General features: G+C 34.9%; 2 protein-coding genes across 2 annotated transcripts; both read right to left on the bottom strand.

Moving 5' to 3' along the window:
* Positions 1–478: 478 nt before the first annotated feature.
* Positions 479–5,785, bottom strand: LOC140682372 (ATP-binding cassette sub-family A member 13-like). The gene has a single exon (XM_072924351.1). The coding sequence runs from the start codon at positions 5,721–5,723 to the stop codon at positions 1,083–1,085; it is 4,641 nt and encodes a 1,546-aa protein (XP_072780452.1). The 5' UTR covers positions 5,724–5,785; the 3' UTR covers positions 479–1,082.
* Positions 5,786–7,178: 1,393 nt separating this feature from the next.
* LOC140682354 (ATP-binding cassette sub-family A member 13-like) lies at positions 7,179–16,102 on the bottom strand. The gene is made up of 7 exons (XM_072924273.1): positions 16,067–16,102; positions 14,759–14,922; positions 12,537–12,652; positions 11,364–11,497; positions 9,482–9,646; positions 7,803–8,005; positions 7,179–7,200 (listed from the first exon to the last, which is right to left on the bottom strand). The coding sequence occupies exons 2-7, from the start codon at positions 14,920–14,922 to the stop codon at positions 7,179–7,181; spliced, it is 804 nt and encodes a 267-aa protein (XP_072780374.1). The 5' UTR covers positions 16,067–16,102.
* Between the last annotated feature and the right edge of the window lie 596 nt (positions 16,103–16,698).

Here is a 16,698-nt window from a genome sequence, read left to right as displayed (position 1 = left end):
CCACACAAGGATTTTAGTATTAGTAGTTATTACATTTGTTTGAACTATTTCAAAATCAGAATATAATACTTACATGTTAAAAAAATATACACTAGGAATACTTTCATAAAATAAGCAAAATTGCAATAGCTTCAGAAACACTGAGAGCCCACAGAACATACTGACTTGATGGTAAAGAGCAAATAATCAACATGTAAGGAAAATAAACCACTATTCTAATACTTGCTTTTGATATTTTTCAACATATTAGGATAATACTTGGCCCTGAAGGACAATGGTTTTATGTATTTACATAAAATTAATCATAAAGGTCAAAATACCACATCACAGCATCAACTTTACATTGCCATTTCTCAGCTGGTTTATGTCAGTAGGACCAGTAGCTCCACCAGCAAGATACCCTAGAGCTGTTTGGAGCAACCAACTTGTGGTTCATTCAATTTTGTTTAAATGCAGCAACTCCAGCCTTTTATTAAGTAAACCATCAGTAAATATGAAGCAGTTTCCTCTGCTTCTGGATTACATCTGATCTGAGTAATCAGGCAAATATGATTGTGGGTTCAAGATTCCTTCAGACACTGCATTTGTTAAACTGAACAACTTAACACAATATCCATAACACATCAACAAATTTAAGTTAAAGAAACTTTATATAGCTGTATTTGGATATAGAAAAAACCTCCACACACATCACAAAGCATTAGGCTCAAGCATTCCTTAACATTTAGCTCCAAAGATAAAAATTACTGTTGCCTGCCAATTAGTGGGGGTTCAGTGTTCAGACCTGCAAGAATTTTAAAACACAAGTATCTTTAAATAATTGTTTTATTATAGTTCCAAAGAAACTAAGTGTCAATACATGGGACCTAAGTACATAACGTAAACATAAACTAAACATAATAATCTGGTCCACAATGTGTTCTGATACCAAATATAGCTGGTCTGAACAACATAAGTTGGAACAAATCTGAAATGAGACACTTAATAGTTAACTTAATAAAAGTTTTGATTGAGCTGTTCATAAACAGAAAGCCCTTCTCTCATTGTCAGCACACTTCCCAAAATGAGTACATGGAAAACACTTACCTCAATTCTGCCATTACATTCTTATGCAAATTCATTAGTAAAGGTTTTGTTTTATTCATGTCATGTTCTGCAGTAGACTGAAATATTATTTGCAAAATCTCTTGCATGATCTCCAGAGTTCTGCTTTGCGACTGACTAGAAGTGTCTCTATACGGTGCATTATAAAAAAATGAATCAATAAAGTCAACTTTATGAAGCTCAGTACTGTTTATATGCAAAGCTTCTTCTACAACATCAAGATCAGCAACCATATGAAGGAGGCTGTTTAGTAAAACTGAAAAACCAGGGTGAGTATTATTCAATTTCTCTCTGCTAAAATGACTGTCACGAAATGACATACCAGTATGGTCCTTCTTAGACTTATTTTGGAATAGCTCCAGAAAGGCAATAATATCTTTGACAGCCAGCAGTAGGTCATTTGATGAACTTTCATTAGTCATAAGGAGAATTAGGGCATGCATTAGTTTAGAATAATTTTTATCATTACAGTTACATAGAATGATCTTCACAATGTCTTGTATATCTTCAAAATTTCTTGATATAGCATCTTCAGATGATGTCTTATTCTGCTCTAGTAAAACATCAGACGCCATTGAAGAGGACTGTCCAGTGGCCAACTTCAGTAATTGAAACACTTGATCTACCACCACAAGGAAGTGTCTAACACTAAAATTCACCAATAAATTTTCTATGCCTGTAACTACAGGAAACAAGAAGATCTTAAAGTTGTCAGACACATTGATGTTCCCACTTAAAGCTGATAATGTCATAAGCATTGCGTGTGTCTGGTTTCCAACAGATGACAGTGTCATTAAAGGCTGAATTACAGAAAGAAAAGAAAGGACAGCTTCAGTATTCAGGAGTCTGGAAACTTCAATGGTCACATTCTTAACATTAGTAAGAATACTCTCAAGTGATGTTCTTGACTCACTGTTCCAACTTAGGCCACCATAAAGATTATTCAACTGTTCAAGAAGACTTTTGGCCATCTCCATTTCTGACACTGAAACGCTGCCCAGAGTTTCTATGATTTGTAAAGCCATTTGGCTCTTTGATGTGAAGGAACAATTGATTGCATATGTATTATTCACCTGCAGTGGCACAGCATAAAGGGATAGCTCATTCCAAAAATCTAGCAGTTCTTTGAGAACTGAGCTATTTATATGATGGAGCTCAGAAAACTTCAAAAATATAGAGTGCCATTCTTTAATCTGATGAAAAAAGCAAGTCAGATTGCGAGTGATATCCATCTGAATGTCTTCCACAGAACAAGCAAAACTGTCATCCAGAGTGATGAGTTTAAGCTCCTTAATGATTTCAATGACTGCATTGTAATGAAAAGTAGAATTGGTGTGCACCAAGTCACAAGGTTTAACAGTGGGATCACTCTGAGGTGTTGCTGTGGTGAAAGTCCAGCAGAACGCTGCAGGAAAACAAACAGAGGCCTCTCCAGGCTCATCAGAGATGTCTGCCAATGCCTCCAGCAACATTAGAAGATCTTCAATTTGGTTAGAGATCTCCTCGTCAGTAAACATTGGCATTTTTTCTTCCTGAGTCAGTATGAAAGCATATATTTCAGTTAGTGCTTCTGTAATGTTTTCATGAGCCAATCTTTCTGTAAGGCTGATGACATCAAAGAGGAGATTGAACACATCTTCTGTATTGTAGAACTCATCTTGTTCAAAAAGCTGTGTTATTTGGCGTACACCAGTCAGGTTCCAGTAACATGATATGTTCTCAAATGCATCCCACCAGTCTCTTAAGGTACCTAGCTCAGAGTTCCCAAGGTTAAAAGGTCGAATATTTTTAAAGAAATTTTCTAGGTTCTCCTGGATCTGTTTGAATCTACTTATCAAAAACTCAACATCCATGTTTCTCATGTTTTGCACCAAGGCAACTATATGCTTTAGAAAATCCGTTTCATCTCCTAATGGAAAGACAATAAAAGTAGAAGATTTGAAAATTTCAAGTGCCTCCCTTACCAGTTCAATATTCAAACCTGCTGTTTCTATCAGTTTCTGAGGAAATGTTTTGTGTTCATTCTGGAAGTTTGAGTCGAGTTTTCTAATCATATATTGAAAGAACTCCATCAGCAAACTGATATTTTTCCCATGTAAGAAAGGTTCAATCTCATTGTCCAAATGAGAGGAGCTGTTTTCTTGGAATTCAAAACTTTTATTTTTCAGAAGACTTTGAATTTCTGACAAAAGTTCCACTGATATAAGATGAATGTGGTGAAAAGGATTAAGGAGCATCCCTGAAGTCCTGTTAAAACCACGGTTTGACTGACTAAAATGGGTCTTATTTGATATATACAGTGAGCTCCCAACTAAATCACTGATAATGGTCTGAATTTTCTCTCCAGAATTATTTAAAAGTTTAGAAATAAATTCAAGCACATTAATGTCATGTTTTACATAAAGTTCGGGGAGAATAAGTTTCAAAGTTTTTGCTACGATATTAAAATAAACACTTGCACAAATCATATTAGATGCACCTAGGGAACATTCAGGGAGTGTCAAATTAAAAAACAAATTAACAAAGTCCATCACATTCATTAGCTTAGCATCTGTCTCAGCATTTCCCAGAGATTTCAGAAGAAAAAGAATATGTCTTGCACTTTCAAGGTGGGAAGGTGACTTGTATTTTTCAGTGAAATTACTTAATCCATATATCCATGTGCTACAATCCTCTGCTTCATCCACTGTACTATGAAAGTTCAGAAAGGAGTTAAGATGAGATGAAAATTTTTTTTGTAAGTAGCTTATGTCTTTCAGACTATTACCCAAAATTAGTTTGGTAATATTCTGGAAAATGCTGATACAAACCATATATTTGTCTCGAGGTAAACTTTTTAAAAAAGCAGATGTGTCATTTATCTCCATGAGAATAATTTCAAGCTCCTCTTGTGAGAGCTTAAGAATAGTAGAAAGGGAATTTTCAATGGAAAATACACCAGCACGCTTATCTTCTCCCTCATATCCTCCTGAGATGAAAGCATCAAGCCAAGAATTCAAAAACTCTTCATTAGCAATCTTCAGTATAGATTTCCGCATTTTAGTTATCACAGCTCCCATTGTCTCTAATACACTTTCTAAACTGCTATCTTTAAGCAAGTTTGTGACTTCAAATGCATTGTTAATTACCCTTTGAAGATTAACAAGGAAAGCCTCAAAATCTTTCAAGTCATTTAAATTGCCAGTTTCCTGACCAGTTTCCTGAAATACAGATTTTAAAAGCTTCATTGCTGCTCCTGTAGCTTCAACAATAGCCATAGCTGTATTATTGCACAGTTCATCTTGAGTTACATTTAAAAAGTTTTCAGAGAAATATGCCAAATCATCTCTTAGGCAGACAAAATAGGTTGAATTCAAATTCAAGATTTCCGATGCCTCTTCAAAAATCTCTGTCCATGCCTGAAGCCATGTAAAAGTGCAGTGCAAAGCAGAAGGCACAGCTACCTTATCTCCCCAGTCTGTTACATCAGACAGGACACTGTCCAATGGAAGCAGAAGTAAGTTATAAACCTCTGCTGAATGTTCTACTGAACTCGTGTTTGCTAGATAGAAATCAGTGCATCCATTAGTTACCAGGCATCCTGAAGACAGGTCAAGAAGCTCTTCCAAATAACATAAGAGAGTGCTTTGGAACTCTTCATCTATAAATAAAGTTTTAAGGCTGCTCAGAGTGTCATAAATGACTTGTATATCTTTTTTTCCATTCTGTGCAAGAAGCTGTGCCTGAAACACTGTGTAGTTGTAAATTAATAGTAATTTTTCACAGAGAGACTTATTGGTGAGGTTCCAGAGAAGATCAAAAGTTTCAAACAGAAAATCAAAAACTAGTTCCTTATTTTGCAAATCATGCCATACTTGAGAAGATGACATACTTTTTGAAGCCTCATAAAGAAGTTTTAACAGAGTGTTATTGCTCTTAATATTTAAAACCATATCATCATTCTGATAGAGAGAGAGAATTTTTGGAACAAGTGAGGCCACAATAGTACTGTTTAATTTTTTGATATTTCTGAGAAAATCATGCACAATTTCTTCTAATTCTTGTACCTTATATATAAAAAATGCATTATTACTCACTCCAGGAATTGTGCTAAATGAGACATTGACATGATCACCAGACAATGATTCAAGTTCATAGAGATTTCTTTGGAAGTTTCCACTGAATTGTTTTAAATGGTCCAAAGCAGTAATATTTAACTCTGGCCAATCAGTCAGGATCTTTTTGAGCAGCACTATAATTCTATTATAGATTTTATTTTCTGTAGTAGAAGATAAAATTCTAGATAAGGTCTCAATTACCTCTTCCTCTCCTACTTGACTCAAGAGAGAAAGCCTAGAATCTAGTTCATGGAATACAATTTCCACTATATGCCAGAAAAGTTCTGTCTTCTTTTTTGTCCAGATGCTCTGAAGAGGCTGGAAATGTTTTTGTAGGTCATTATGGAGTTCAGAAACTGCAAGAGAGAAATTGGTGGCAGATTCCGCCCCCTCAAAAAAATTTTTTATCCATATAATTGCATTATTCAAGGCATTTTCAGTTAGAGACATATTTGAAGAAACTGAGGAATTAAACATTATAAATTTTTCTATGACTTCTACAAGATAAAAAAGAGGATCCATTTTCTTTTCACCAAAAATCCTTAAGTTTTCTTCTGTCTTCAAAAACGCTTTGAAAGATGTCAAAATCCTGAAAAATTAAGCATAAGTTTTTTTCTTGTTAGTTACCTAGCAGGCAGACAATAATTTTAAAATTATTTTATAATAATTCTATAAATATATATAAATATATATAATATATATAAATACAATAATTTTATAAATATTACTTAAATTTTAGAATCTAGTTTTATTTACTTAATTCAAAGAAATTCTAAATATAATTTAAATAGAAGTCACAAATTAATCATCACAACATGTGAAGTAGCAAAACTCGACAATTGCTTTGGTTTTCAAAAAATGTGAAAAAAATCCTACTGGAAAGTCACAACCTCATTCAAATCAAAACCTGACTGTAAACAGCAGTTAAAGAATTGTGCATTTATCAATACTTATAATCAAGCTTGTAAGCTTGATTTGTGCAAGCCACAAAGAGTCCAACACCTTTGAGTACATGACATTTTCAGCTGCTGAAAGAACAAAGATTTTATGTTCCACAAACTATTTTACAGACAGGAATGTATTGATAAAATCAATTAAAAACTCTAATTTTCTATAAATTCTAAATAATTTCTTTGTTTTCTCAAAATTATTGAAAGCTACAACATTCCAATTGACTGTCTGGTAGCTGAACACTGCTATTTTAATATCTACAAAAACACGAAATCACAGTGAAAATTGGAATGCACCCACTGATGTTTCTATTGTGTCAGTATTATTTATCAATATAAAAATTACTAGCCCCATAAGATTGGTCAAGAGGAGGTGCATGGAAGAAAGAGCCTTTGAATGTAACGGCCTCAAGTTGAAAATATCTTCTCCTTAAATATATTTTCTTTCTCTCCAGACTCTGCAATCAACAGAGGTAGAGCACAAAAACATTGTGTACTGCAAACAAAAGGGTAAAACAGCTGAAAAAATACTTCATTGTTGCTTAACAATTGCAGCAGCACAGCAGTTTCCTTTTATAAATTAGAACCAACTTTCAAAATACCTACTAAATTTTTGAACAATTTGACTGCAATGTCTCCCTTACTAGTTGATAATGGATTGTTTCTTTCAGATGTATCCTCAGAGGCTGACTTGTATAACATGAATCATATCTCCTCCAGTTATAGTGTTTGATATGAAAAAGTAATTACAAGCAATGAGAAACTGAGGCCAATATTATAACTACCAGAAATGATGCAAGTCATCCAGTGTGCCTCTAGAAAGATGGAAGCATCAGTTTCTGTGCTCTGCCATAGACCTTTCTTGAGCCTCTGCTAACAAATATTTACTCCCTTTATGTACAGCTTAACTCTTCTGTAGAACCTTCCAGATCAGAAATATTTTAACAGCTTGACAAAAAATATAATTCTTAATAAGCACAGGGCTTACAGCCGAATCTTCATATAAAGTGTTTACATTTGCATTAAGTCATGAACCAGAGAACTTGAAACTGTAAGGAAAGTGAAAAAACATCAAAAGAAATCATAGATTCAGAGTGCCCTAGATGAGATTGCAAATTACATTATGTACAGCTAATTCTATGTGTTTAAAATTCCATTTTCCATAGGCTGTAGATTTTGTTGAAGGCTTCTGTTACAAGATCTCCTGCAGAACTGTGTTGACTTCTACAATAAAAATTCTAAATATTTCACGTGCACTGGACTTGCTATACATGAGAAGTATTATTTAATCACAGTAACTACTTGTGGGAATCCAACTTTGTTCACAGAATAAGATAACTAATTTGTGTCCTAGTTCCAAATGCCAATTATCCACAGCTCCTGATTCCTGTGATTCCTGATTATGTAGTAGTCATATCCTCTGCTAAACCTGTAGGAAGCTCTATTCTGAAGCACAAACCTAATTTCTCTTCCAGAATATGTAAGCATTAGCACAATTATTTAACTGTATACAAGGTTTTGAACTACAGAATAAAAAAATAAAATCACAAAACAGAAAAAAACCAGAAATAAATTAAATGCAAAGTGAAAATGAATATTCAGCTGGATCTAATTTTATAAGAAAAATTGCAGAAAGATAAGTACAATTTACCAATCATGAGATGAAACATATCCTTTTGAAAAATAGGCATCTGATTTCTCATTCCATTGATGGATCAGGGTATTTATCTCTGAAAAAAATTTCCAGTCTTCCCTGTCATCTAGAAATTGAGACATTAAATCAGCCATGATTCTTCTAAAATCCAGAAGGAGATTCTGAGAGAGACTGCTGCTGTCGAGCCATTGTTCAACCACCTAGTGGATTGAGTGCAAAACAGAAAATCTCATTAATCAAAGCTTTCTTAGGCAGTACACAAAATTTGCATGTCTTTAAAAAAATTCACACAATCAACAATGATACCAAAATTTCTCCCTCACAACCTCTCTAGTCTCTGAAATTACTGACGTGACAAACAATGATTTTCAATACAGTTTTGACTGACACTCAAACTGACAATGATATGGGCTACAGCCCACAGACAACTGACATCCTATGTGGTGCTGACCTTGCCTAAAGACCCAAGAATGGAAAAAAGATGGACTGAGGCTGAAATCAACCAAAAGCTGACCTCCACAGCCAATTACTCAGGCTTCCTTTACCAGACTTCTGCCTACACTGCCAATACGATGGAAGATAGCAGCCTTAATGGTTTTGGAGTCCCATAACACATAGATGATGAAGAAGCCTGAACGCTCCCATTGTGTAGCCCAGAAATAAGCATAACAAGGCTTGGCCAAAACTACTGACTGCTCTCCTTTCCTTCACTATTACCTTTCTTCTTGTTGCCAGATTTACTCTAAGTGATATTCTGTTCACCAAGATAATTCACAGTGGCCAGCAGCTTACAGTATTTATGGTTCCCATAATAAGATTGTTAACTCATGCTAAGAGTTTTAAAATCATGGCTGAGATTACTACTGGATTTTATTACAGCAAAATTAGTGCATTATTTTTATTGAATATTGAATTTTATTGAATATTGAATTATTACCTCCTACATCATCATATAGCAGGGAAACTTTCTCAAATATTACATTTTTGAGGAAATACATTGGAAGCTCTACATGTTCTCTTTAAATAATATTGAGTCTTAAATACATGATTCTTCTTTTATTTAATGGAGAAAAACAGTATGTTTCAGTATAAAAACAAATACCAGTGTTAAGGTAGCTGGGTGTTTTTCTTAGGAAATATGTGACTGTTTAATTCTTTCATCCATGCTACTACACATATGTCATTACAGAGAATTCATGGCAAGCTATTCTGCCAGAGCAGAATTTTAAGGGTCTCTACTGGAGGTTTACTTTTATCTTGCTTCAGCCACTATTGCTGGAGACAGTGGGGAGGGGGGAAAAATTAATTACATATCAATGGAGGTGTCTAGTCAATTTTCAGTCCAACATTCAGTCTCAGGTGGAACAGTAAATGTTACTGGAACAGTAGGCACTTTCCTCTGACACGTCTCTGCATTGCAGTATATTTCATTACATTCCCTGTTACATTTTAAATCTGAATCTCCGTTAATGAGAAAATCGGATTAAGTGGACATATGATGATAGATTATACTTCCACTGTAATGATTCTTTATAAGGATTATTTAATTTTATTAGCAAGAAATTTCTTTAAAACAATTTTATAGATAACTTAGTTACTACTAAGTTCAATTGAGTTACTGCTGACAACCTACATGCAAAAACTGGGAATTCAAACTATTAACTTATTAAAGTTACCCATGCATAGAGTTTGAACTTGCTGACAGCATGAACAAGATACAGTTTGGCCTCATGCTGTGTAGAGTTACAGCCCTCTCCATTATTCTCTTTGTTTGCTTCATCTTCTGGGACAACAGCCAGAGCAGAGCACACAAACTGCTCCAGTGTCTCTCCTGTGGGAATCTGACAAGGACACAAGGAATTGATGAGTATTTCAAGAGCATTGCTGAGTGTTATCTCTCCTATCAACTTACTTATCTAGTGAAAATAATAATAACAATAGCCTCTTCAGCAAGAACAAATCCCATTTAACCCAGCCTCACATTCCCAGGCACATACTTCAAAGTACTCTACATGCAGACTGCTGTATAAAATACCAGTACCCCCATTAAGGTGCTCATACACACCAGGCAAAATGATGAGTTGTATATGGAAGGAATTTTCACCCTGTAGCTACACTGGTGTTGCTACTTCTACAGTAATTTGCAGGCTGGCACTGAACTAACTTGATTATGATACAGTACCCCTCAGTAGAATAACTATATTGAAATAACCTCACAAGTAAAAAAATTACTGATATAAAAAGCACTTTGTAAAATGATGCATCTCAACCAGTGATTACATGCAGCAGACTAGTTTTAAATTGAGGTTGGTGGGTTTCAAGAGACTGGCCAAGAGAACAGAATTTTTTCCTTATAGACGAATTTTTTAATTCTGTGATGAATAATTAAATACTCCCAAGCCTATAAATATTATTAAAGCTTACAAAAACAATGACACACATTTTAATTCTGTTGTTGCCTTTCTGAGATACTTTACATCCTTGCTCCTTTCAACTTTGACCAGAGAATTCATAAATTCATAAGATTTTGCATGTGCTTTGACACCAAACAAAATGGGACATTAGACACAGAATTGAAGGGCTCCAAACATACATTATCCAGGTTTCCATATCTGCTTTCATAGGTTTTTATGGTCTTCAGTGTTCTAACACAAGCACAAAATATTGGGATACCAGTTTAAATAGTTACCAAGTGACTAGCCTGGGATTTCATAGTCAACCACAGCTACCAAGCTGCAGTTGAATGCAGTTCACTTGCTCAAAAAGGCCATCACTGATATTTCATTAAAAGACCATTCAAAAGTCAGGTGTTTTTTTGTTTTTTTTTTTTAATAATTTATCCATTTGTTTAAATCAGCTATTTTTACAATGAGCTCTTCTGGAGTATAGAAAACTGTACTGCTCTGCGAAGAACAACATGTTCTATTAAGAAACTGTGGACTTAAGTTCAAATTCAAAAGATGTTTCCAGTTGTCTGCAGTCAAACCAGACCACCACAGACCACTTTGGTCTAGAGGTTAGGTTTAGAATGCCCTATCTGAAGAAAGATTTTCTTCTAAATGTGATGCATCACCAGCATATTTGATTAAGCACCACTGAGACATTCATATCAAGACTGAGAAGAAAGGACTCCTGGTCTCCCTTAATTTACACATAGAAGAGACAGGCATTCTTTGTCCAGCAAACAAGATGAAAAATGCTACCAGACAAACTAATCCTGTCAGACTCAAATCAAGGATTTGGTATAAAAGCTCAGTGAAACAATTCTCAGAATTCTCTACAAGTTTGGATAACAAACACAGGACTCTGTCATACACAGTTGTGACTTCAGAGAAACATAAATTCATTAGTGCATACAACTAGACCTATCAGTATCTTCACGTGCAGAGATTTCAGCTCAAGCTAGACATTTATTTGACGGGAATGAAGCCAGGATATTTAGTAACCTTGTAGCTGCTTCACAAAGCTAAGCTTCTGTAATGCAGGAAAATACATTCAGGGTACAAATTTAAAAAAATATATCAAAGAGATAGACACCAAAATTTTTAACTGAATTACCTCTGTTAATTGTGCTGTATAACTTAACAGCTTCTCAACACGAGGGCCATCAAAACCAAACCTGGATTCAAGTTCTGCTTTCACAGCAAGCGGATTCCACAAAACATCCCCGAAAGAAAGATTGTATTGAAAAGCTGAAAGAAAGAAAATCTTTGGTTTATGTAATTAATTCTTTTTATTCATGTTGTTTCTTGGTGGTTCTCACTTGTTGAGATCCAAGTATCACGTTCCCAGATTTTTGGGGACAGCAGGATGTGTGCACCAGAACACAAATTTACCTAGGCTAAAACCCATGATTGCATTAGTGGTAAAGTCAGTTAATGTGATGGAATTTCAGCACTTGATATGATGATGGTGGGATGCGCCTGCATAGCAATTGCCAGGAAATTCAGTAGGGTACCATTCTGAACTGCACAAAGGCATGCAAAGGTGTGTGTATGGACTGGGTGTGAATCACTACTGAGAATGAGAGCAACAGGATAATACTAGAAGTTCCAGAGAAATCAAGTTCATCCTCTGTGCAAGGGCTCCAGCACATCACCTTTGTCCCACATCAGCCTTTACTTTTGCAGCTGAAGTGGGATTTAGACTGCATATTACTCTTAGCCTAAGCTTCCACACCAAGCAGACAGTTGCACCTTTACATTGTGTGCTTCAGTTTACCCATGAAACTTGCTCCTGACCTTTCCTTGTTTTCCTGGGGCCAGCCTACCTTCTCCAATTCAACTCATCTTCCATAGTGAAGCAGCAGATGGAGAAATGTAACCCTTCAGCTGACAGCAGAATTTATAAAAACAGAAAAATGAAGCTAAAAGTAAACAAGTCATAATGCTTGACATACACGTCCAAAATAAAATGCTCTCCCTTCTATCAAATGGAAGAAACTGTCCCTTGCATTTATTTAGTCTACCTCCAAAATTCATTGCTAAACAATGACCCTTCTAATGTATTAGACCAGTCTGATTTTTTTTTATCTGATAGTTGCCAGAGTCTGATAAAATTTAATTATCAGTATCAGTATTTAAAAAGCAGATCAGTAAAGTGAGTTATCACTACAGCCATATAGTTTAGTATCTGCATGTCAGGAGCTTAGCAGAAGGTCCAAAGTTACTATCGTATATTTCCAGCATGCGTATTAGGTAGTTCAAAGAAAATCTGAAGCAAATTTCTTACCTTCTAGGCTCCTATCCTGTAGTGATGCAGCAGTCAAATTCAGCGCCATTTTCACCACTTCATAGAAACTTTGGCCCAATGGCATCATAGTTAAATCCTTCAGTGATGCTAAGGTACTGAAAGTGGAAAATAAAACAAAAGTCAAGCTCTATATACCCAAAAACCTGAAAAGACTTGCTGGAAAGAGACAACCTTCAAGCAACTGAATAATAAAACACTTTTTTTACTGTTGAAAAAGCAATGTCTTTTGAAATTAGAATTTGTTTAATTGAACAATTAAACAATTGAGATTTTACAGTTAGAGGATCAATCAATTTCCATCAAGGAAATGTGTCCTGAGAGGACCAATGTCCTCTTAAAAAAAAAAAAAAAGAAAAGAAAAGAAGAAAAATAAGAGCATAAGAGCAAAACTATCGCAAAAATTCTATTATCCCTACAAGAAGGCAGAATCAACACAGAATACTGACATTTTACTTCCCATCAATCTGCAGGAAAAATATTTTTTAAAGCAACATAATACTTATTCTCACAAGAGGTTAAACAAAGTGCATTACAGAATGCATTGATAAAAATACACCTATTGAATTTCTAACAAGTCTCTGTCACCTTAGCTGTGAAAAAAATTTCTCTGTTAATATAACTGCAACTTACTTAAAATTTATGTCGAATTTACCAGTCATTTCCTACAGAGTAATCCTTTCTTATTATCCAAATAAGAATCCAGTTTTCCAGAGTGGATAATCAGTTTCCAACATTCATAAAAAAAGGGGAAACAAACAAAAAAAAAAATTCCCACCCCTACCACAAAACCTCAAAGCCAGTCACACAGATGTGAAAATTTTTGTTAAGTACCTCTGAGAGACACAGCAAAAGATGGTACAGACCTGAAAGTGGGAAATGTAAATTCAGAACCTTTCTACTGGCTTAATTCTGCCTTAGAAAGGACCACTAGAATGTTATATAGTAATATGAATCTAGTAAAGAAACAAGCACTGTGTTTTGTGGTTTGCTTTCCAAATTGCATTAATGAGGGTAAATTTGATTACTGAAGGGCACAGAAATCTTAAAAAACCCTAAGCAAATGAAAACACCAAAACCCACATGCAAACATCTGAGTGTTCTATGTAGTTTTGCATGTTAATAGCTCAGAGAACAAGCTGAAATAAGGTTACAACTTCCTCAGGCATAAGGGAAAAATAAATAAATTTTAAAAATCAAGTGCCAACATAGATGCAATCCACATATTGTAAGAGAAACTTATTTCCCAGTTAAAAAAAAAAGGTATGTCATCTAATCCTTCTTATCTGGGTGGGGAGCTGTTTCTGTTGGTTTTCTTTGGTTTGGGGTTTTTTAGTCTAAAAAAAAGACAGTGGGATGATAAAGGATGGCAGAACAGCACAGTAATTTCTCATTCATGATCTTTGGGCCCCTGCTTCCCCATGGCCTAAGGCTGGTGAGATACATGGCCAGTCTAGCACAGGCACACAGGTTCAGAGGGCTTGTCTTGCTTTATGATTATGTTAATTGACTACAGCGACAATTGCTTATCAACCTACTACAACAAACTGCCTACCCTGGCAAAGACATATCTGACTTTCACCTAACAATTACATTATTTTACTAAAAATTCCTGTAAATGTGTCTTGGTCTATGCTTTAATTCTATGTCTTCCTCTGAATCCAACTGCCCTTTACGTGATGCAGAATACAGTCCCTGAAGTGTTTTTTCTTACTGCTTCATTTCTTGCAAGAGAACACCTAAAGCTATTTTGATAGCAAGAGGCTTAAGAAACAAAATTGAGTAATTTTCCTTACTGACCAGGTGCTACATACATTCAGATCTGAGTTGGATCAAAGCTATTACTTTCTTATATTCATATGTATATGTTCTGTCTTTCAAAGACCCCCAAAGTACATTAAAGGTTCAAAGCCATATTATGTGATGGGCTAATTTCAGGCATTGCTAACATGGAACTGCTTATCAAAGACTCCTAGGGCATCTCTGTTGAGTTTGGCAGAGATGTGAAACATCGTTATAAAGGAATCAGTGCGGGTGAAAATTCCTAACACAGTTTTATAAAAGCAAAATTTGGTAAAGAGAAGAAAATTTTAGCCTCTTTACACTGTAAAGGATACTTATTTCATAAAGTAGACTGTGAGAATAACAAAAATTGCAAATAAAATTTTAAAACAGTGCATTTTCAAGAGTGTGAAAGTACTTACTTTTGAATAGCTTCTAGAAACTGTGTTATGGTAGCTAACTCATCTTCTGTATAAAAGCTGTTCAGCTGAAGATGAGGGAGTGAATGAAGAAAGTTCCAGAAATATGGTTGCTTGTACAGATTTTCTGCTCTAGAAATAATTTTCTCTGCTTCGTTCAAATCCATCTTTAGGTGGAAAAAAAACCCCAAAAATTACATGCTACATTTTCAATAACAAAAGAAAAAATAAAAAGGGAAAAAAAAAAAAAAAAAAAGCAGGTGCCTGTTATTTCCCTGAGCCTCTTGAATTTTAAACCATTTTTTCTGAATCTGAAAACATACCTCTAGATTTGGCAATATCCCACATTATTTTGGTGGTATTTTGACCTCATGGAAGCTTTGTTCCTGATATGTCTCTCTGTTCCAATGGAGAAATGGAGCTGGAAGTAAAGCTAAGACATCTCTTTCTGCTCAGAGGTGTAACCAAGGGAATGATTATCTTTGAGTTCTCAAGCCCCATAATGAATTTCTAAGTCTAAGGTATAAAGATCAAGGCCTGATGGCCTTGCCATCCTTGCCTCACAGCTCTTTTCAGGGTGTCTCAAATAATAACTGATAAGAATGGCTCTTGAGATTATCTGCCTGGGATAAAGCAACATCTTTCATAGGACTACATAATATAATGCCTTTGCAAAACAGGATTTATCACACTTTTTTATAATGCAGTCCTTGCTGCTCTAAATTAATATTTCACTAGGGCTTTTTTGCATAATGGTGACATGAGCCTGCCTTATACAAAAATAAGCTTGTGTATGTACAAGCTCTGTTTCTAATAATGATCATCTATTGTCAACTTAGAATGTTTTTCTCAACATTAAGAAAATATTTTCTCTTCTATAGCCCATTCAAGAAATGAAATTTCATATTGATATGGCTCCTTTCAATCAATGAGATCTTATGAGCAATTAAAAATTACCAGCTAATTTCAAGTCATAAACTGGAAATCTAAGTTTTATGAAGTAGCAGTAACAATCAATCAAATATGGAAAAAAATACATCTGATAAATGCACTTTTAAATTGCTCCTAATAAATAAACATCCTTCAAATTGTTGCGGATTTTAGCTACTAAAAAATAAGACTGGTTTAAATAAGAAATCTAGAAATCATTAAACATCTATCAAATTTATAAGACACCATTTTTTCCTTCAAACACTTTTTTTTTTAAGATAGTCTGCTTGACCTTGACAGGATACAAATTTCTAACCATTATAATAAAGACCCTCAAATCCCAGAACTGTAATCTAGAAATTGACTGTAAAAAATACTTACAGTAAGAAAAGGGGTGATGTTATGGAACCCTGTAAAATTAAATATTTTCCTTTAAAGAGAAGCATTATTAGCTTTAGAAAAATCAATATTATAAGTAAGAGCAAGCAGTGCACAAAGGATGTTTCTAGAAAAGACATATGAAGCAACTAATATCCCAAAGACAGTGGTCCATTTTATTTTCTGTGCTTCCCAATACTTTTACTGTAATCACAAAAACAATTTAAAGGACATTGCTTACTGTTCAATTTTTAAGTGAGGCAAAAATCTTCATACCAACACTACATGAATGTCCTAGCTACCAGAGAGCCAACCATGCAAACTGTGATTTCACCTAAATCTTTCTGCTTGAAAACTCAGCCAGAGACACAAGGTAGTGGGAGGTCCTCAGTGGTGCAGCAACAAGGCTGTGCAGCGTGGGGGGAAATGGAACAGGAAACTCAGACCCTGCTACTTCCAGTCTCACTCTTTCAGCGCAGGACTGAAGGTCACCTAAGGTCACCAGGTGTGAGATTTTTGTTGTTTTCCATTCCTATACTCTTTAGTACAACAGAAAAATACAGGGTGGGAGAGCTAAATCCTCATAATCTACTTTTAAATGAACGTTAGACCAAGCAACCTTGTAGTCTGATTTT

The sequence above is a fragment of the Taeniopygia guttata genome, chromosome 2, assembly GCF_048771995.1.
Source record: "Taeniopygia guttata chromosome 2, bTaeGut7.mat, whole genome shotgun sequence".
Classification (NCBI taxonomy): Eukaryota; Metazoa; Chordata; class Aves; order Passeriformes; family Estrildidae; genus Taeniopygia; species Taeniopygia guttata.
Note: the sequence above shows the minus strand (reverse complement) of the source record. Positions and strands in the feature narration are given on the sequence as shown.